This window comes from Periophthalmus magnuspinnatus, chromosome 1 (genome assembly GCF_009829125.3).
Source record: "Periophthalmus magnuspinnatus isolate fPerMag1 chromosome 1, fPerMag1.2.pri, whole genome shotgun sequence".
Classification (NCBI taxonomy): Eukaryota; Metazoa; Chordata; class Actinopteri; order Gobiiformes; family Gobiidae; genus Periophthalmus; species Periophthalmus magnuspinnatus.
Window position 1 is genome coordinate 33342299 of NC_047126.1, and position 22448 is coordinate 33364746.

General features: G+C 45.2%; 1 protein-coding gene across 1 annotated transcript in view; it reads right to left on the minus strand.

The window, feature by feature from the left end:
* LOC117370472 (dynein heavy chain domain-containing protein 1-like) overlaps window positions 1-22448 on the minus strand; it is a 75072-nt gene that overhangs the window by 1070 nt on the left and 51554 nt on the right. The window contains exons 29-46 of the mRNA XM_055221766.1: window positions 21556-21739; window positions 21387-21459; window positions 21050-21178; window positions 19588-19779; window positions 18200-18619; window positions 17624-18044; window positions 17286-17378; window positions 16750-16908; window positions 13809-13984; window positions 11899-12419; window positions 11379-11796; window positions 11146-11312; window positions 10919-10989; window positions 10299-10376; window positions 9571-9760; window positions 8286-8377; window positions 7024-7125; window positions 1010-1578 (exon numbers count right to left, since the gene is read on the minus strand). Coding sequence (XP_055077741.1) covers window positions 1010-1578; window positions 7024-7125; window positions 8286-8377; window positions 9571-9760; window positions 10299-10376; window positions 10919-10989; window positions 11146-11312; window positions 11379-11796; window positions 11899-12419; window positions 13809-13984; window positions 16750-16908; window positions 17286-17378; window positions 17624-18044; window positions 18200-18619; window positions 19588-19779; window positions 21050-21178; window positions 21387-21459; window positions 21556-21739 — 4055 coding nt within the window. The remainder of the gene's footprint in view (window positions 1-1009; window positions 1579-7023; window positions 7126-8285; window positions 8378-9570; window positions 9761-10298; window positions 10377-10918; window positions 10990-11145; window positions 11313-11378; window positions 11797-11898; window positions 12420-13808; window positions 13985-16749; window positions 16909-17285; window positions 17379-17623; window positions 18045-18199; window positions 18620-19587; window positions 19780-21049; window positions 21179-21386; window positions 21460-21555; window positions 21740-22448) is intronic.

The window sequence follows — 22448 nt, forward strand, 5'->3', positions numbered from 1 at the left end:
TCTTTCGAGAGAAAGCACCCACAACATTTAATCAAAAGGCTGATCTCAGTGAATCACAAAAAAAAGCAATTTTATGTTTGTGGTGCTGTGAGATGTGGCTAAAGCTAGAGTAAACACAAAACTACTACAGCGTTTGGAGAGAAATTATTTTCTGTCACGGTTCCTGCTCTGCTCTCCCTGTGCCCTCGTCTTCCCCCCTCCCTCACCTGTCTATCTCCGGAGCTGGGCGGAATCCGGACTCCTCCCACGCGCACCTGCTCCCCATCAGCGCAATCAACGCCACCTGCCGTGGATAAGATGGGTTTGGACGAGTCACTCGGCGCCAGAACGTCCGCGTGTTTCACGTGATTATGCTCATGGCTTAGTACTTTGATTCTTGCTTGTCTATTTTGTCTCATTGGAACCTTTTTTGCCCTGCTCCAGATCTCCACCCCAGAACCAGCTCCGGACTTCCCCAGCACCCGCACCTCCGCCTGGTATGGTCTTGTGTCTTCACTGTCGTGCACTTTGTCTCTCTGCGCTCACGGACCCGCACCCACGCTCCCCAGCTACTTTGGAGTCATGAACTATGTAATACCAGACGCTACGCTATGAAGCTGCCTCGTTTCCCCGGCCTTGTGGATATATGAACTTTGGTTTCTATGAACACTTATTAGTGAACTTTGGTTTCTATGAACACTTATTGTGAATAAAGACATTGTAAAAGTTTGTGAGTCTCGCAGCTTTGGTCCCTTCGCCCCGCTGGTTACGACATTTTCTGTTTAAATATTTTACTTTTTGCAATCTTGAGTCTGCATTTTTACAATGCCTTAGCTAGAGCATCTAGCAGAAACCTAGCTAAGCCCCTCTGGGAGCGAGTACCCTTGAAAAAAAGTGTGGTTCACTTTAGACAGTGGAGGCACTTTTGGACTATACTGATCCGCTTCAAAGTGAACCAATGGAAACAAGGCCCTTGTGTCATCTGTAGAAAGAAAAAAAGTAGCTGTTTTGACGTTTGACGTGTTTTTACCTGGAAGTGGAGGGTGGTGTCGCACATGTTTTTGCCGTGGATGTGGGCGTAGCGTCTCCTCAGGGCTAGCAGGAGGCCCATGGGGTTGGCAAAGGTGGATAGTCTGTAGGCCTGGGCTCTGTCTGTACTGTCATGGTGCCACAGGTAAGAGCTGAGCAGTCCTGTTCTCCTCTGAAGCTCCTGGACGATCTGCAGATTAAATTCACAGGACGGGAACACGGGTGAGGCCAGAGAGGACACTGCGTCCTTCAAGATGTCCCACTCGCCCTCAAGGAACACCCGTAGAGGACAGGAGGAAGAGACACTTGGGGCCTCCACTCTGGCCCTCACATATGCTTCTAAGGCCCTTGCAGTCTGGGCATAGTGTTTCAGAGGACAGACAGCAGACATGTCCCCTACAGAGCGGCCCAGGGGACACTGGGACACCTGCAGCAGGACGCCCAGGCTGTGGCTCTTTTTCCGGAGGACCTCTTCTGTGATGTCTTCTCCAAAACCCAGGCTCAGGCATTCGTCTCTGCTTGTGCTGTGCTGCGGGTCTCCATTCAACATCTCCAGTAGAGAAGACCCATCTGAAACACCAACTATAAGCATGTTACTAAGGCCATGTGTGCAGTTATTCACAAATTCAAATAATTTCTTTAACGAGGGGGCATTCTGCAAAATCTATTTTTGGAGCTTTCTACCATATTGTAACGTTGCTTCATCATAAAATGCCTAAAGAGGTTTTAGGTGTCATCCATGTTTCAGTATTTTAGCCATCTCTCCCGGGCCCTATTCGAACCCTCCTTGCAGTTAGCTGTAATGCTCCACCCACAAGCCTCCATCACCCATACTCCCACATGACAATTCTCCATAAATATACAAAAGCATGATATAAAACTGTACACAGCAACTTGACAAACTCATGCAGCAATTTCATTAGTGGGATGCAGCGGACTGGGTGGTGATAGCGCTCTGAAGGGGGAGTGAAGAAAGGGAGAAGGGACTTTTGTCAAAAACGAAACTGAAGCTTATAAAACATGTTAATACATTGTTTTTCTAGAATATTGCATTTTCAAAACAAAAGATAACATGGTGATCTAAATATGTTATGTGTGAGCAGTTAATACCCCATCCATCCATCCATCCATTTTCTTCCGCTTATCCGGAGCCGGGTCGCAGGGGCAGCAGTCTAAGCAGGGACTCCCAGACTTCGCTCACCCCGGACACGTCCTCCAGCTCCTCCGGTGGGACCCCAAGGCGTTCCCAGGCCAGCCGAGAGACATAGTCCCTCCAGCGTCTCCTGGGTCTTCCCCGGGGCCTCCTCTCGGTGGGACATGCCCAGAACACCTCCCTAGGGAGGTGTCCAGGAGGCATCCTGAGCAGATGCCCCGAGCCACCTCAACTGGTTCCTCTCAGTGTGTAGGAGCAGCGGCTCTACTCCGAGCTCCTCCCGTGTGACCGAGCTCCTCACCCTATCCCTAAGGGTGCGCCCACTCTGCGGAGGAAGCCCATTTCAGCCGCTTGTATCCGCGACCTTGTCCTTTCGGTCATTACCCAAAGCTCAAGACCATAGGTGAGGGTAGGAACGTAGATTGACCGGTAAATCGAGAGCTTCGCCTTCCGGCTCAGCTCCTTCTTTACCACAACGGACCGATACAGCGACCGCATTGCTGCAGACGCTGCACCGATCCGCCTGTCAATCCCGCTCCATCCTTCCCTCACTCGTGAACAAGACCCCGAGATACTTGAACTCCTCCACTTGGGGCAGAGACTCACCACCCACCCGGAGAGAGCAAACCACCTTTTTCCGGTCGAGAACCATGGCCTCGGATTTGGAGGAGCTGATTCTCATCCCAGCCGCTTCACACTCGGCTGCAAACCGCCCCAGTGCCTGCTGCAGGTCCTGGCTCGACGAAGCCATCAGGACAACATCATCTGCAAACAGCAGAGATGAAATCCTGTGGTTTCCAAACCAGACCCCCTCCGGCCCCTGGCTGCGCCTAGAAATTCTGTCCATAAATATAATGAACAGAACCGGTGACAAAGGGCAGCCCTGGCGGAGTCCAACATGCACCGGGAACAGGTCTGACTTACTGCCGGCAATGCGAACACAGCTCCTGCTCCGGTCATACAGGGACCGGACAGCACTTAGCAAAGAGCCCCGGACCCCATACTCCCAGAGGACCCCCCAAAGGACACCATGAGGGACACGGTCGAATGCCTTCTCCAGATCCACAAAACACATGTGGACTGGTTGGGCATACTCCCATGAGCCCTCGAGAGATGGAGAGTATAGAGCTGGTCCAGTGTTCCACGACCAGGACGAAAACCACACTGCTCCTCCTGAATCCAGGTTCGACTATCGGTCGGATTCTCCTCTCCAGTACCCTGGAATAGACCTTACCGGGAAGGCTGAGGAGTGTGATTCCCCTGTAATTGGAACACACCCTCCGGTCCCCCTTCTTATACAGAGGGACCACCACCCCGGTCTGCCATTCCACAGGTACTGTCCCCGACCGCCACGCGATGTTGCAGAGACGTGTCAGCCAAGACAGCCCCACAACATCCAGAGACTTGAGGTACTCAGGACGGATCTCGTCCACCTCTGGAGCCTTGCCACCGGGGAGCTTGCCAACCACCTCAGTGACTTCAGCCAGGGTGATGGACGAGTCCGCCTCTGGGTCCCCAGTTTCTGCTTCCTCCTCGGAAGACGTGACAGTGGGATGGAGGAGATCCTCAAAGTATTCCTTCCACCGCCCGACAACATCCCCAGTCGAGGTCAGCAGCTCTCCACCCGCACTGTAAACAGTGTTGGTGAAGCACTGCTTCCCCCTCCTGAGGCGTCGGACGGTTTGCCAGAATCTCTTTGAGGCCGTCCGATAGTCCTCCTCCATGGCCTCCCGAACTCCTCCCAACCCCGAGTTTTTGCCTCTGTGACTCCCCGAGCCGCGGCACGCTTGGCCCGCCGGTACTCATCAGCTGCCTCAGGAGTCCCATGAGCCAACAAGGCTCGATAGGACTCCTTCTTCAGCTTGACGGCATCCCTTACTTCCGCTGTCCACCACCGGGTTCGGGGATTGCCGCCGCGACAAGCACCACAGACCTTACGACCACAGCTACGAGCAGCCGCATCGACAATAGAGGTGGAGAACATGGCCCACTCGGAGTCCATGTCTCCAACCTCCCCCGGGATCAGGGAGAAGCTCTCCCGGAGGTGGGAGTTGAAGACCCCCCGCCAGACGTTCCCAGCAGACCCTCACAATGCGCTTGGGCCTGCCAGGTCTGTGCGGCTTCCTCCTCAGCCAGCGGATCCAACTCACCACCAGGTGGTGATCAGTTGACAGCTCAGCCCCTCTCTTCACCCGAGTGTCCAAGACACGCGGTCGGAGGTCAGATGACATGACAACAAAGTCGATCATCGACCTCCGACCTAGAGTGTCCTGGTTACCCACATGGGCGTTGAAGTCCCCCAAGAGAACAACGGAGTCCCCGGTTGGTGCACTGTCTAGTACCCCTCCCAGGGACTCCAAGAAGGCTGGGTACTCTGCACTGCTGTTTGGCCCGTAGGCCGACGCAACAGTGAGAGACCTGTCCCCGACCCGAATGCACAGGGACACGACCCTCTCGTTCACCGGAGTGAACCCCAACACGCAGCGGCTGAGCTGTGGGGCAATGAGCAAGCCCACACCAGCTAGCCGCCGCTCCCCGCGGGCAACGCCAGAGAAATGGAGAGTCCAACCTCTCTCAAGAAGTTGGGTTCCAGAGCCCAAGCTGTGCGTGGAGGTGAGGCCGACTATATCTAGCCGGTAACACTCAACCTCCCGCACAAGCTCTGGCTCCTTCCCCCCCAGCGAGGTGACATTCCATGTCCCCAGAGCTAGTCTCCATGTCCAGAGATCCGGTCGTCGAGGTCCCCGCCTTCGACTGCCGCCCGGATCTCTCTGCACCCGCCCCGCATGGCTCCTCCCGCAGGTGGTGGGTCCACGGGAATACGGCCCCACGTCGTTCCTTTGGGCTGGGCCCGACCGGGCCCCGTGGGGAAAGGCCCAGCCACCAGGCGCTCGCTGCCGAGCACCCACCCCAGGCCTGGCTCCAGGGTGGGGCCCCGGTAATGCCAGTCCGGGCGACGTAACTGGCCTTGTTCTTTTCCTCTTCATGTAGGGCTTCTGAACCGCTCTTAGTCAGACCCGTCTCCCAGGACCTGTTTGCCATGGGTGACCCTACCAGGGGCATGAAGCCCCCGACAACATAGCTCCCAGGATCATTCGGGTGCTCAAACCCCTCCACCACGTTAAGGTGGCGGTTCGGGTAGGGGCAGTTAATACCCCATACAAGTAAAATGCCCCCTCTTTAAATTGATTCAGCATTCATGTGGCTCATGAAAATCCCAAATGTCTTCTGTTTGTTGGTTCTTTAAATATGTGTTATGTACCTTTTTTCCTACAGTATGGTATAAATATACAGTGGGTATGGAAAGTATTCAGACCCCCTTAAATTTTTCACTCTTTGTTATATTGCAGCCATTTTCTAAAATCATTTAAGTACATTTTTTCCTCATTAATGTACACACAGCACCACATATTCACAGAGAAACACAAAATTGTTGACATTTTTGCAGAATTATTAAAAAAGAAAAACTGAAATATCACATTGCCATGTATTCAGTATTCAGACCCTTTACTCAGTATTTAGTAGAAGCACCTTTTGAACTCATACAGCCATGAGTCTTTTTGGGAATGAGGTAACAAGTTTTTCACACCTGGATTTGGGAATCCTCTGCCATTCCTCCTTGTAGATCCTCTCCAGTTCTGTCAGGTTGGATGGTGAATGTTGGTGGACAGACATTTTCAGGCTCAATTGGGTCCTTTGTTATTTTAGCTGTGCTAGGGTTGTTGGAAGGTGAACCTTTGGCCCAGTCTGATGTCCTGAGCACTCTGGAGAAGGTTTTTGTCCAGGATATCCCTGTACTTGGTGTACAGGTGTTTTTTTTTTTTTTTTTTTACCAAACTCGATGCTTTCATGTGTCTGACCCTGAGGAGAGGCTTCTGTCAGGCCACTCTGCCATAAAACTCCAACTGGTGGAGGGCTGCAGTGATGGTTGACTTTCTAGAACTTTCCCCATCTCCCGACTGCATCTCTGGAGCTCAGCCACAGTGATCTTTGAGTTCTTATTTACCTCTCTCACCAAGGCTCTTCTCCCCCGATTGCTCAGTTTGGCCAGATGGCCAGCTCTAGGAAGGGTTCTGGTCGTCCCAAACGTCTTCCATTTAAGGATTATGGAGGCTACTGTGCTCTTAGGAACCTTAAATGCAGCAGAAATGTTTTTGTAACCTTGGCAAGATCTGTGCCTTGCCACAATTCTGTCTCTGAGTTCTTCAGGCTGTTTCTTTGACCTCATGATTTTCATTTGCTCTGACCTGCACTGTGAGCTGTAAGGTCTTAAGGTGTATATATAGAGATAATCAAGTCCAGTCAGTTTAATCAAACACAGCTGGACTCCAATGAAGGTGTAGAACCATCTCAAGGATGATCAGAAGAAATGGACAGCACCTGAGTTAAATATATGAGGGTCACAGCAAAGGGTCTGAATACTTATGGCCCTGCGATATTTCAGTTGTTCTTGTTTACTAATTCTGCAAAAATTTCAACAACTTTGTGTTCTTCTGTCAATATGGGGTGCTGTGTGTACATTAATGAGGAAAAAAATAAACTTAAATGATTTTAGGAAATGGCGGCAATTTAAAGAAAGAGTGAAAAATTTAAGGGGGTCTGAATACTTTCCGTACCCACTGCATTTTGTACTCAGTAAATTACAGACATTTTTATTGTCCAAAACACTTGGTTTGGTGGAGAAAGTTGTGCTGTTTTTAACAATATTTAAAAAGGAGATGTATTGTGCAAACTCAAATCAAAGTTGTATTCAGTGTAGCTGTTTCAGATGCCTGGCCGTCAAATACACACTTCTAATGAAGTGTCCCACAGTGTGTCTGGCTGGTGGACATTTGTGAAGCTGCGAAGTTCTCAGTAGTTACCATCCTGTCGGTGGTCGCCACGCAGCAGGTAGACTCGGGCCACACTACTGAGCTCCTCTTGGTAAGCAGTGTCCAACACATGAGCCCCGTGCACCAGATTCACTGTGGACACAACACAACCAACGGAAAGAGTGAAGACTATTTGTACTCAAATTAAAATATAGTGGCTAAATATGTACTCGATTACAAGTCTGTCACCAAAATGTTATTTAAACCCCCACTGCATGAGAGTTCCGATAGACTGAAATAAAAGCATTTATTTATTTTCAGTTTTCTTTGTTGCAGCTGTTTTAAATGTGCTTAAATACCTTGAAAAACATGCACCCTTGCTTTGAGGGAGATCGTTTCTCCACAGACCTGATGTGTAACTCTTCTCGTGGCAGATACGCCCATAGATATAAATGGTAAACTGTCAACCGCTTTATTAATAATTTCAGAATTTTGAAGAGCTAATGCCAATGGATGGTCTCCATATCTCCTTCAAGTCATGCAGGTGGCATACCCACGACCAGTAATCATATGCAGAGCTAGTTTAAGTAAAAATAATCAATACTTGATAAAATAATAAATACTTGAAGTGGTATTTTTCATTTTCATGTTTACTTTTTGAACACATTTGTAGAACTCTTATATTTAACTTCCTCAATTAAACGCTGAATTAAGTAGGCCAGTCATGATAACGATAACTACGATAAACAAATGATAATATTGAAACCAAACCATAAAGCACAAGTATCCCCAAAAACTCTCTAACTGTACAATACTGTTAAAAACATGAGCTATAATAAATGCATAACAAAGTGCAACACTTAAGTAGTTATTTTTAGTTCAACCATCTACAGCTCAAATCTCATTGTACTTGGGATTTCTTCTTTTTTCTGTACTACAAATAAATTGTACACAATAAATATTGACCAACCTTGCCTCCAGTGTCTGTGTACACTGGTGTATGAATGTGTGTGTGAATGAGTGCATGGTTCCTTGTTGTGCTTTGAGTGCCTTGAAGGTGGAAAAGTGCCTGAGCTCTGCCCAATCATAGCAGGAGATAGTGTTTGTCTCACTGCTGTCTCTGCTCCTCTCTACAACTATGCACTGGGGTGATTTTGGACTTACTTACATTTTAAATTCTAAGAGTTATTACAATTACATGGCTCAGTTAAGAGTACAAATACAGGTCTGAGAATTCTCTGAAAATTAACAATTATATTCAATGACAGTAACATACACATTTATAGTGATCTTCTTTCCTCCCCTTCGTTTACCTGCAATGTACTGAAGTGCCCCCTCCTGGTCACTGCACAGAGCTGCGATGCCATTGTACGCTTCAACTAGAACCTTCAGGTCAGTCTCAGTCCTGCAGGAGTATATAACAGCACACTGAATGATATCAGCAATACTAAATGTAATGATTGATGGTGTGATGTATCACTACCCAATGTTTTGTTAAATGTTAATGCCACATACCAATTTCAAAACAGTAAACATATGTATAAATCAAGTTACAGGCAAAATGTGAACAGAGATTTTTAAAGGCTCAGAGATCAGAATCAGAATCCTTTTATTGCCATCGTTTGTGAACACAGTTCACAAACTAGGAACTTATTTTGGTGAGTGCAACATAAAACACACTGAATAAATACAAATACAAATAAGGGCATGCACGAAGTAAAAAAAAAAAGATATGCTTAAAAATCAAATAAAATACTTGAAAATATATACAACAGCAGCATCAGAACAACAGATGGGGGTATTAACTGTTAACACATAATAGATTTAGACCAAGTGCTGTCACATTAGAGTGTGTCCGGCTAATTCAACGATTGCACATCAAATCAAGTTTGTGAAGTTGTAGTGTATTGTTTTGTATCCTGCTTTTGTATATTTATGGGAAATTGTCATGTGGGAGCATGGATGATGCAGGCTTGTGGGCAGACCCTTGTACAGGATTGCACTGCAAACTGTAAAGAGGGTTCAAATAGGACCTGGAATACATCCCTAGATTATAATAATAATAATACATTTTATTTATAGGGCGCCTTTCTGGGCACTCAAGGTTACCTTACAATACAATACATATACATATACATATACAGACAGTTAAAATCAACATTTATGAACATACAGTTAAAAGCATTCAGATAAAAAACATTGAAAAAGGACAGGGCAGTTGTGGATTATAAAGAATATGCCAGTCTGAACAAGTGGGATATGCCAGTCTGAACAAGTGGGGGGCCAACATGCATGGATGACATCTAAAATCACTTCAGGCATGTTTTTGATGAGGGACCAATGTTATAACATGGTACAAAGTAAAAAAGTATTTTGCATAATACCTCTCTTTACAAAGAATATTATGAAAAGTACTGCTCTGTATTTGTTTGCATAAATTATTTAGTACATGTTGGTTAGTGTAGGTTAACATAGCAACAATCTCAGTAATCTCTGCTTTATTAATACATCATTGGACACACTCTAAATGTGCTCTTGTTAGCAACTTGATACTAAAACTAACCTAAAGGGCAAAACTGTTTTAGAGCTGTGTCTCACCAGGGGTAGCAGTGGTTGGACCCTGTTTGTCTCTGTAGCAGGACCGAGTGGAAGAGGGCACAACACTGGAGAAACTGCCTGCTGTGGACAGCAGATGCACACTGCAGCTGTTGTAAGGAGCGCTCCCACTCCTCCCTCAATGTTCCACAGGAGTCAAGAACCAACACGAGGGAATGCTGCCGGACAACAACTGAAAAAGATACACCGATGAGTTTTATTGTAATTTTTTTCTACATGCTCTACGTATTCTACATGCATCTCTATGGTGGAATGCACAGCAGTTACCATGGAAACGCAATGCACACATAAGCAAACACAGACAAAAAACATTTTAAGACTGTCTGAAAATTCAAGAAAAGATACAAAATTTATTTAAACAACATATTTTCAGGAGCCTGTGGTCAATCTGTGTGTTCAGGGTCCTGTCTAGGAGTTTAATTTTAAAACTATGACTAATTAACTAACTGTTAACTAATGCTAGCTAGCTTGTAACTGTAATGTTATGTGTGAGACTTGTTTAACAGCACAAATAAACTCACCTGTTGTAGTTCCAAGTAAATCAGCTCTTTATTGTCAGATTGTGTTAAAACAAAGCTCAGATTAAAGTCTAACTTGAGTAACAGGGCTTAAGACAGAGCAGTGCCTCTAGTTAGCTTAACACCCCCAGGGAATATTGATGACATCAGCTGCACAGTATCAATTGAAATAATCATGATTGTTATAGTTACATGGTATAAGGTGAATTTTGTCTTCTGGAGTGACGAACCAGAGCTGGAGCCGTTGGGGGTCTGGCTTGTTTGAGGCTTCTGCACAGAAAACATATCTTCAACCAAGCTGAAACTACTAAACTGCTCAAATTGTGCTGTTTAAAGCACAATTTGCTGTTTAAAGTGCATATGGCAAGTTTAAGATTTGACAAAAATATTGCCTTTTTTCATTTGGGAGAAGTTTTTGATTTTACTTCCTGGTTGGACATGAGCATACATACAATATATAAATGACTGTTACCTAGAAACCATAATGTAAACAAGGGTCAAAATATTAAATTTTATTACACTAATTATAGCTATTGTGCAATATAAACAACACTTTTATTTTGTTAAATGAAGGTTTAAACTGTCAGAAAAATGCATTCCTTGCATGTAAATTATCTGTGTTGATGACACTGGTATTTAGCACAGGTACTATGCCATACCAAACCAAGTCAGAATTAGAATAACAAGAAAACCTCATATGCACTTTAACAGTTTGTCGACATAGTTTGCGTGTGTGATAGAAGCAGGAGATAAAGGCTCAGGGCAGCTCCATGAGTGCAGTGTGGGCAGTACAGAAGAGCAGTGCTCATGACTGCACTCTTCTACAAAGTGCTTCTCACACCTTCTGACACCCTGGGACTCTTCAGAGGCTGACATCTTTGTACTAATCAAACAGAGGAATAATCTGGAGTAGTGATACTAGACTGTGCAACACACATGGAGGACAGTAGAACACACAGGGCACCAGTCTGTTATGGGGCAGAGCTACTTTTTTTGGTGAATAAACTATAAGCAAAAAGACATTTGACATGTGTGCCACTTAACTTCTCTGTGATGAATGAGCTGGATTATTTCAGGCAACAGTTGATCCCACTGTTCCAGTAAGTGACAGTTCTTAAAGACCAACCAGAGACCTTTATTTGGAGCATTTTTCAGAGCTGAGATGATGGAGGCTTGTTCCCAGGAACAGACCACTCTAAGGGAAATCTGGAAGATACAACAGACACAAACTCTCAGTGTGAAATCTTTTTACAGTTTGAAATGAAGAGTTACCTGTGCAGAGAGAGCTAGCTGCCTGATGAGTTGCAGGGGCTGAGAGCCTGTGTGAGGGGCCCCTGTGAGGATGACAGGGCCGGTGTGTGGGAGTAAGAGCTGGGGATAGGCCTGTGGGGCCCCATGGGGGAGGGCCTCACTGAGAAGACACCCAGCTATCTGCTCAGCTACAGACTGCAGGGTCTCAGGCCTCAGGGTCCTCCAGAGAAGGGCCCTCTGCAGCAGGGTCAGCTGTGTGTAGGGGTCAAAGGGCACAGGGCCTGTGACAGACGAGGGGACTCCCAGATACTCCTGCCACTGCTCCTGAGCAGAGCTGAGGGACCACAGGAGGCCCCTGAATGCAGGGACCTGCTCCAGTTGCCACAGCTGTGGAAGCACATGTGCAGACACCCACTGTGGCAGTGCCTGAAAGGTCTCAGGACATGTCCCAGGACAGGTTTCAGGGCAGGTCCCAGAGCAGGTCCTAGAGGAGGTCCCAGGGGAGGTCCCCGGGCAGGTTCCTGGGCAGGTCCCTGGGCAGATCCCAATGGCCGAATGATGATCAATGGGCTGTAGTCCCCGGAGGAAAGCCTGGCTCTGGGCCTGGGAGCAGAGGTGTCTGTGCTGTAGCAGAGCCATACACAACAGGACCCTGAGGACTTGGACATGGCTCCTGGACAAACAGGGCCCATAGTGCAGCAGCAGCTGAGAGACCACCTGGTGAGAGAGGTCCCTTACCCCCAGCACAGGGCAGAGGGACCCCTGTTCAGGCCTCCCTGAGAGGGCCTTCTTTACTACACTCACAAATTGCTCCAGACTGAAACAGTAGGCTGGGGACAGCACTGCCACCTGCTGGAGAGCTCTGTACATGGCAGCAGTGAGGGCACAGAGCGGCTGAAAGGACCTGAGCGTCCCAGAGCACCCGCTCAGAGCACCCTTCACCAGCTCCAGCTCCCTCTGCAGCTCCTGGGTCTCCTCATGGAACACACACACTTCTTCTGCAAAACCAGGGTGTTCCAGCAGGGCTCCCTCACACTCCACTATGAAGTCCATCAAAGAGGCCTGGAACAGAGCAGAACGGCTAGTCCAGCGAAATGGCTCATATAAAGTTGCACTATGTGATGTTTCTGGTGGGGGGTCCACCGCATGCTTGTCTCCATAAAAATGTTATTTCTTTGCCTGGAATGTTTCATAGTGTAATATAAACGTATCTGTGTGTGATTTTCATTTATTCACTTACAGGCATTTTGATTGCCCAAGATACTTGATTTAAGGGAGTCATTTGTTTGTCTCCATGGAGATGCATGAAGGTTTATGTCATGTTGTGGAACATTCCAGGCAAAATAACATAAAATAACAAATTTTGGAACATCCACCTGAAGCAGAAATGCCAGTACTAACATGGAGGGGACGCATGACGTCGCCTTAAATAACCATAAGCCAATACTAAGGTAAGGTACTTTATTGTTTCTGTAATTTCTTAATTTAATTTTTGAGTGATCGAGTCTGATTTTCCACGAAATCTGGGCCTATGGTGTGATGTGTGTTCCATGATGATTGTTAGAACAGTTCCAGAGTCTCCACTGAAGCAAACCAGATGATTTTTATAATCATCTGAATCCACAGTCACTCTTCTTGGCCACCTGTCATTTGTGCAGACTTAAGGTTGATTAGTGTACTGCCTCCTGTTCGACCCTTTCACAATAAAGCCCTTTGTACAGGCGGTAAACATGGAGCTTTTACGTTGAAAGCACTACAGAAAGAGTCTAATTGTTTATTGCAGAAACTTGACATTGCAGATACGCTGAAACTTTTGTAGAGGTAAGTGGTGGCATGTCTCCATTGAAATAAATAACTTTAAAGAAGAGGCATAGTCCGTGGATGTTTGAATAATCTTGTGATCTCTTCCAAGCACTATTCGAATCCTTGTTACAGTCAGCAGTATGAGCCCACATCTTCTGCACAACGCTCAGCCCATAAGTCACCTATGCTCTCGTACAGTAATTGTCCATAAACATACAAAAGCAGGATACAGAACAATACACTAAAACTTCACAAATGTGCAGTGATTTCATTAGCGGGATGCACACTGATTGTGTTGTGACAGAAACAAATTAACTATATTATAGTTAATATGTTGTTTTCAGCGAGTATATCGTTTTCAAAACAATAACAGGTAAAGGTAACATGACATCTAAATATGTGTTAATAACATATAGACATGTAATACCCCCTCTTTAATGCTGTAGGAGATTCCAAGCATAGCAATAACTTCTCCATGGGAACAAGCAGGTGACAAACACACCCTCCTCCAGAAAAGTTTCATAGTGTACCTTTAAGAACAGTTGAGCACATACCATCAGCATTCTCAAATTCTTGGGCTATGGACTCACCAATTAGCCCCATACACAAAAGCCCCCCAATGGTCCCTCTCACTCAGGTCCCTCTCACCTCTCTGGAGCTCAGCCGCTCTGTGAGGTGGTGCAAGCTCTGCTTTAGCTGCTGCTGGCCCAGGAGAAGGCTGCCCTCTGGAGGCAGAAGATGGGTCTGCATGAAGCTCTCTAACTCCTGTGTGCTGAGGGTCAGGTCCACTACACGCAGCCTGCACAGGAGAGATCCAGGCACCTCTAGGGACAGGTAGCATCACTTTAAATTATATTATATTACACAAAATTGACTCTTGTGAGCTTTAAGCCATGTTATAATGGAGTGTTTTGTTTCATTCACACATGTTTGAGTAACCCTTTATGTTTAGTCTGCCTAAGTTAAGTTATTTTATCTGTAATTTCTGGGCCCATTCACATGGAAAAAACATTTACATTAAGTTCAATGTCTGCACTGTCATCACACATGAAGAGGTGTGATTCAGGTTTTATTTGTATCGTTTATTACCGTAAATTTCGGACTACAGAGCGCACCTTGATATAAGCCGCACCAGCTAAATTTGAAGAGAAAATCAATTTTGTACATATATAAGCCGCACCTGAATAAAAGCCGCAGGTTTTCATATTGTAACATGAGATATTTACACAGAAAGACGGTGCACCGACACGCTTTTTTTAAACTGTGCCTGAAAATTAGAACCAACACGACAACAACACGGGATGAACACATCTGCAGGTTTAGAAAATAAAGCTGCACCAACACGGAAAATCTGCTTTTATTTCCTCTGAAAACTTTTGTCGTCTTTTTACATTGACCAAGTTGGATTCATTGATGTCGAGCTCACGTGCAGTGGCTCTATTTCAGGGGTCGGCAACTCGCGGCTCCGGAGCCGTATGCGCCTCTTTCAGCCTTATACTGCGGCTCTGCGTGGCTTGGGAACTGACACAGACACAGCTCACAGTCCTGCGTAAAGAGCCCTGATTTTCAGACGCTGTGCGCACAGGGGTCAGGAGCAACTTTGGCCCGTCCCTAATGACACACTAATAAGCTCGTCCGTAGATGTATCATGAAAATCCTGCTGGAAATCGCCACAGAAATCCATTTGATGTAGTAGCAAGTATATTATCTGCTCTTGTATCCGCGGTGATGTATCACGTATAACACATCAGACACGACGCACAAAAGTAGAGCCACAAGCGAGTGAAAATGAGCCAAAACAATAGTCTTTGGAGATCTTTTTAACAAAGGGGAAAAGGACAACTGAGGAGCCAGAAGAGGAGACTACGACCTCCAAGAAAAAGAAAGATAAATTTAACAGACAATGCCTACTTAAAATCTGGGTTTGTCGCTACAGGTGACTCTCACGCACAGAGTCCGCTCTGCGTAACATACGGGAAAAGCAAATAAGGCAATGAAACCTTCAAAACTGCTTTGGCACATGGAGAATAAGCACCTGGGATTAAACGATACGCTACGAGTTTTTTTGTTGTTGTTTTTTTAAAGAAACTGTGGAGTAGAGTAGACATAATCACATAATCAGCGTGATGCATGATGCAGCGGTTTGGTGAGTTGTATTTTTTTAATGCACTTAAGTTGTTTTTGCCATATTTATCTGCCACGTGTAGAAGGCTTGTCCGTGAAAGTAAAACCTACATTATTCCGTTACATTATTGTTATTATACAGTGTTATCTTCATTTTAGATGTCAAAAAGTATTTGCGGCTCCCAGTGTTTTATTTTATGTGGAAAGTGGGTCCAAATGGCTCTTTGCGTGTTAAAGGCCGACCCCTGCTCTGTTTCCTTTCTGTTTCTTTATCTTAAAAACTGCATCATATCCATTTCATGATGCGCAAAATGATCGTTCAAAATCAAAACTAGTGAATTCTTCAGAGCAGAATCTTTCCCCACGTCTGTCTCACTTTTACGTTTACAGCTAGAGAGCGCCCCCCCAGGGGCCGTTATCCAGTAAAATTCCATATATAAGCCGCACTGCTGTAAAAGCCGCAGGGTTCAAAGCGTGGAAAAAAAGTAGCGGCTTATAATCCGAAATTTACGGTAGTTTTTAAGAGGCAACTATAACTATCTGCTGCTTCTTAAAGCTGGCCTATTGTGCAAAAACTTTTCATTATCGACTTTTGACCATATTACAGTTGTTTCCCCTCACTTGAAGTTGGATCTGTAAAGATTTGTGCATCTTTATTTGCTTATTTTCAAGACACCACATTGCCAATCAATTCCCATTTTCAAAGCAATCGGCTCTGTGCTCAGAGCTGTGGACATTTCTTAATCAGTGATACGCATAGGATTCGACAGTGTCGCATAGTCATTTTGGTGCAAATGGAAAAAAATAACTTCATGGATCTTTGTTGTGATGACATTTGCGGCGAACTCAGCTCCCATTGGGCACATCAGTTTTCCACCCCAAAAATCGCGGACTTGTTTCTTTTAAGTCATTTAAATAAATATTTAAACTGGCCAAAATATAACATAATGATCCACGGGCACCATAGATTATAATTTTATAGCAGACAAAAGCACAATAGGTCTTTAAAGTTTCTCTTCACTGTGATTGGTGACCGGTAGAGAAGTGAGCGGAGAAGTGTTTTTGACCATACAGCTACATTAAACAAAAAAATAAGGGAATCAATATGGCGAATTTCCCAGCATACAGCATATTGTCATTGGGATGAGCTTATGATTTGAATTTTATCACCGTACCGTTCAGCTCTACATGGTGTATGTTTAAAAAAAAAAAAAAAGATTATGCTTGTTGACCCAATCCCTAAAAAATAAGTTTAAAAATATGTGGATTTTTGTTTTGTTTATTTCTTTCAAAAGCATTCACTTGCCCATAGAGCTTCCAACTGAAACTATGACATAAAAATCTTGGAGAGAGTGCAACCAATTAAAACTTGAAATTGCTCTGTAGTAAACTTCTTTCCCTCTTGCATAAAGTGTTTTATTATCTCTTACTTAGTCCCAATAAGTACTAGATTCAGGGCTCTTACCAGTGGTCAACCTGTGCATAGGAAGAGCAGTGGAGAAGGCCAGACTGAAGCTGGGGTGACGCATCTCTCCTGATGGGACAAACTGCTGCTGGGACAGTAAAGAGAGGAGCCGTGGACAGGTCGGTGCCCGCTCTGTGGCCCTCACCAAGACTCGGGCCCCTAAGAAGAGAAAAATATGGCATTGCCCTTTATGAGGCCTCTGTTTGCACCTGTCCCCACATCTCCCTATATGAGCCGCTGTCTGCACCTGTCACCACACCCCTCTATGTGCCTTGTCTGCACCTGTTAGCACCAACACCCCCACCCCACCCCTTAATGAGCCCTCTGTCTGTACCTGTCACAACACCCCCATGCATGGGCTCTCTGTCTGCATCTCCCTGTACAAGCCCCTGCCCAAACATATCACCACACCATCCCGTATGGGCCCTCTGTCTGCACCTGTCATGACTTCCCCTGTATGAGCCCCCCGTCTTCACACCTCTGTATGAGCCCTCTGCACCAGTCACCACACCCTCTGTATAAGTTCCGGTCAGCACCTGTCACCATGGCCTGCTCCACCTTCTCCAGTAAGTGTTGGTCATCAGCACAAAGCTCTACCTCAAAGTTCTTTATGGTCTTCATGTCGTCTCCTGCAGTGAAATATACCCTTTATTATCAGGACAAACATATAATGCCTACTCCTGAAATTTGATGTGTTTATGTTATGTCACAGGATTCCAAAGAACCTAAAAAGTCCATTAGGTTTTAAATGTATAAGGGAGAATTTTGCCTATAGCTTAAAAAATAAAGTAAAGGCTCTTGAAAGAGCAAAAAGCTACTGGAGTAAAAGAGATGGTAAATGAAAGCATAAAATGACTTCTTGCAGAGGCTTTACCTCTGAAACAGCTGTGGGACAAGCTGGTGTCTAAGCGGAGGTGGGGATCGACCAGCAGAGGGCAGAGCTGCAGACAGTTGTGGGTGCAGGTACTGAACACCAGAGGGAGCAGGAGGCTGGAGAGGGCTTCCCCCTGGAGCTGTCTCTCACTCACTCCCAGCACCCGAGCCAGGGGCAACTGTGGGAGCGGCGAAACAAACAGAAGAGGAGAGGAGGAGCCACACGGATCACTGACACTCAGAGGACACATGGGCCCCCTTGGGTCCTCTGATACAGGACACATCCTGCCCGTCTCAAACAGTGCTCTCCACTTTGTCACCAGCTCACATCGCGTGTCTGGTCCGAATGGGCCCAGGTATGAGAGGACAGCTGCAGTGAGGAGGGCATCCCCAGGCAGGGCCGCAAGGGTCACAGCTGCCTGCTACAGAACAAAACAAGTCATCTATGTGAGTAGACTTTACTCACATACTGCAGTACTGAGGCCCTGGCCTGAAGTGGTTTAACAGGGTGACACAGGGTATTGCACTGACACTAAACAGTACGATTCTACAGTATGTGACTAGAATGTGCTGGTACCTGCGTGTCCTCCTTCCATACAGTCACATATGTCCCTAGCTTGTCCACAGTATACGTGGCCTTTCTGTGCAGATACTCAGCCTGTTGGAGCTCAGATGTTTGGCTGAAGAGTCGCTCTTGTACATTGTGGAGTTGCACTTTCAGTGTTTTCTGCTGGTGGCATATGTCCTCCTTGTGTCTCCGGGCCACATGGAGGCGCTCTTGGGCAGCTGTGGCCTCCCTCTCTAGGCATCGGCTTTTCTCGACATGCTTATGTAGCCTGCAGCACTGATACACTGCCAGCACCCAGTGGCACAGGGACTCACAGGCCTGAGAGGCCTCTCGCACCAGCTCTGGGTCAAACGCAGGGCTGTGCACCAGTGTGCCCAACCTCTGCAGCTGCTGTGTGGACACACTGCAATGGTCAAAGTACTCCAGCTCCTGGAACAACAGGCACTCACAGTCAGCATCACACATGAAGCAAAACCTCCATGTGACAGTAAGTCTGTGACAAAAGAATCATCCAATGACACATAGCCATCACCTGTGCCTCCTGAACCCACTGTAAATGGCAGAGCATGGAAAACTTAAATAAACTTTTTTTTGCTAGTAAACTGTATAAAAATGGTGTTTGAACAGCACTGTCTATTGTTTCTAGTCCATTTTGGTGGATTTTTATTGCAAACTAGGTATACAGTATATGCAGCTTTCTGGTCAAAAATAAAAATGGTGTCCTGCCTCCAGTGGCCACTGCCAATTTCAAGTATTTGGTATCGACACATACCACGAACCTCGGCCCTGATTACAGCCACTTTTTTTGGATTACAAAAACCTGTCTGCAGATGTGGAGTTTAAAGTGTGGATACCCCTTAGATCAATCACACTGTTCCTCATATGTGCAGACCACTCCTTTCCTCCCCTACACTCTCCCCTTTAGTCCTCCAGGCACTGCCCAGTTTAGCAGCTCTGTTGGTGGTTTTGGACAGATTAGGTGTTTACTTCTCTACTATATTGATATTAAAGTGGGACTAAAGGTACAGTGTTGATTCACTACAGCACACAAATTAAAGATTTATACAAATATTACATTTGGCCTGGCTGCTGTCCTCTAGCTTGGTGCTTCCTAAACTTTTATCCATGATGTTCACACTGCATGTACAGGAGACTTCCTGTGCCTCCCCAGTCCACAACTGCACCCACACTTTTATTGCTTCCCACAAGGAAAAAAAAAAAATATTCATGTTGTTTCGTACGCCCCAGTTACCAATCAATGTGGAATTTTCACAACTTATTTATATATGTAAAAATAAAAATTGATAGGCATGTTTGTGTGTCAGTGAATACAGGTGAGGGCTTTGATCATAGATGTAAAAGCTGTGTTGTTTCCTGTGGATGACAGTGATACAGACCTGAAAGAAGTCTTCCTGGCTGAGCAGGTGTTTAGCACTGTCCCAGCCTGGGGGGTGGTGGAACAGCAGGGACACAGCATCCAGCACCATGACCACAGGCTGAGGAGGATCTCTGTACCCCCGCACCTCCTCCAGCACACACAGGTCCAGGCTGGTCACCTTTCTCACACCAGACTCCAGAGCCTCTTGCACCTGCACACAACCACATTACTGCACTGCTGGGGAGAGCTGGGAGAGATATGGGATTTTGCTGTGTTATAAATCTGCAACATTCTTTCAATAATTATATTATGATTATGATTTAATTGTTGCTCCAATTGATACTGCATTTCCTGTTCAACAGCAATAAAATGTGCAAAATGTGATTGGGGAAAAAAAGATTTGCGATTTGAATTTGATTTACAATTTATGTTTTAAGTAAATGTTTTATTTTAAAACACATCCATGGAGGATTTACATAAAGATTTAAATAGCTCTATGAACCAACAAATACAATAATTACCATATTTTCTGAACTATAAATCGCCCCAGCCAAAACATGCATAATAATGAAGAAAACATATGTAAGTTGCATTTTTTGGTGAAATTTATTTTACAAAATCCGAGACCAAGAACAGAAATTTTATCTTTAAAGGCAAGTTATAATAATAACAATAAAAAAGAGAACAACAGGCTGAATATCAGTACATCACTCTAACGTAACACATTTATATTTATTCAGCTACATGAAGCATAGACCGAACTGAATATGTGTCCTGTATGTTAACATAAGATATTAACAGTTAATCAGATAACTAAAGCAGAAAAAACAAGCTAACAAGTTTACTCTCTATCGCACTCCAAATCACTAAATCCATTGAATTCTTCATCCTCGGTGTTGTGTCTGAACAACTCCGCCTGCTCTGGAAATAGATGAAGCACCACTTCCTCTTCTGCGTGGCTGTCATCAGACTCAGCAGAATACCATTTTCTTTTCTTTTTTTAATGTTGATTTTCAATGGCATATGAGTAGAAGACACTGGTACACAGGCCTAATGTGTCCTCACGCGGTTGTCAATGTGACAGTAATGAAGAGGTGAAATTATATATTTTAAATAATTTCACATATAAGTCGTATCTGAGTATAAATCACACCCCCAGCCAAACTGTGAAAAAAGTGCGACTTATAGTCCGGAAAATATGGTACATGTATTTCAGAACATGCTTGCGCAGATCCAAAGTAGCAGTTGTCTTACGCAGAAAATGAAAGCATATATTTATAGGGGAAATTAGGGTATTGCTAACTGCGTCCACTCAAAATTAATTTACAAAATAAGATTTGGGCAATGCAGCTTTAGTAGACCAATCATTAATCAGTTTATACTTGTGACAAAAATCTGGACTTTCTTGGATAACATGACCACATGAGCACAGACAGCGTATGTTCATGACCCAAATGAACATACGAGGCTCCACTCTGTACCTTAAGTTGGGTGTTCTGGATGTCCTTCTCCAGCTGTGCGAGCTGGACCTCCTCTAGGTCTATGCTGCGCTGGGCGTCCTGCAGCCTCTGTTCCTGCTCTGTGAGGGCCCTGAGAACCGCCTCCTCCTCCTGCAACAGGCACCATTCAGGGGACAGTGACACACATTTACAACAGCAACCACAAATTATAGTGACATGTTCTCACCCTCTCCCTTCAGTCCTGCAGACCCTGCCCCTCATCCCCCACCTCACTCTCCCCTTTAGGTCCTCTAGATCTCCTCCCTCCTCCCCCCTCACTCTCCCCTTTAGTCCTCCATACCCATTGAAGTTGCCATACCTTTTCTATGGCTTGAACTTTCTCCCTCTGTGTGTGCAGTCTCTCCAGGGCCACGCTGGTCATCTTCTCCAGGCTAGACACCACTGCTCCCAATCTAACACACACTAGCTTTAGCCTTGAAGCTCCGTAACAACAGAAATATATAATAGCATATAAAAGCATATGGTACCGGTGGGCATGTTGTAGGGCTCTCCTCTGTAGCAGGGCAAACAGCTCACAGAAGTGGCCTACACACTCCAGGTAGGTGGCTGGGCTGAAGGGCTGGTAACTGAGCAGAGAGGTGGTGTAGTAACGGGCGCACAGGTAGAGCCGGGCCATGGCCTCTGCTACACTGCTCACTGAGTCTCCTGTGTCTGAAATAAAGGTGAAGATTTGGGTCAGAGAAAAAAAAAATGTATGTGGAAGGTGTGTAAACAAGCTGTAAGCAAGTTACAGATTAGATCTAAGGGGAGTTAGATAAGGAGGCGTATTTTTCCAATTAATTTTGAGGAATAAAGACATAACTGTAAATGAATATGCAAAGGAAAATTCCTAAATCCAAGCAAAGCCAAAAAGCCACTTTTTATCCCAAAAACAGAAAAGTGGATGAATGTTTTTTGTATCTTCACAAACCTGACTCTTATTTGCCCTGGAGAAGGAGCTCGTCCTGCTTGTTTCCATGGAAATGTTATTCCTTCAGCCGTTATCTTCCATAGTAGGACATAAAAGTATGGACAATGGACAATGTTGCTAAATATGGTTTTTAACTTTCTATTTCCACGGAATCATGCAGGCAATGTGAAAAGTTATATAATGTACCTTTAAGTAAAAGTTGATTTTATTATTATTATTATTTTTAAATGTCCAGTAGTGCCTAGAGACACATTTATAAATTACCACACAAGGTTGTGGAGTTTGTTTTGAGCAAAGCAAATTAACATTAATTCACATTTTCTATGTCAAAATGAAATATTAAATAATCTTTAGGTGCAGTAAAAACACAAGAAATGTGAGAACTCAGAGTTCTCTTAGGGAAAAATCTAAACAGGTGCTCCTCAAGGACAGGGATAAAAAGATAGCAGA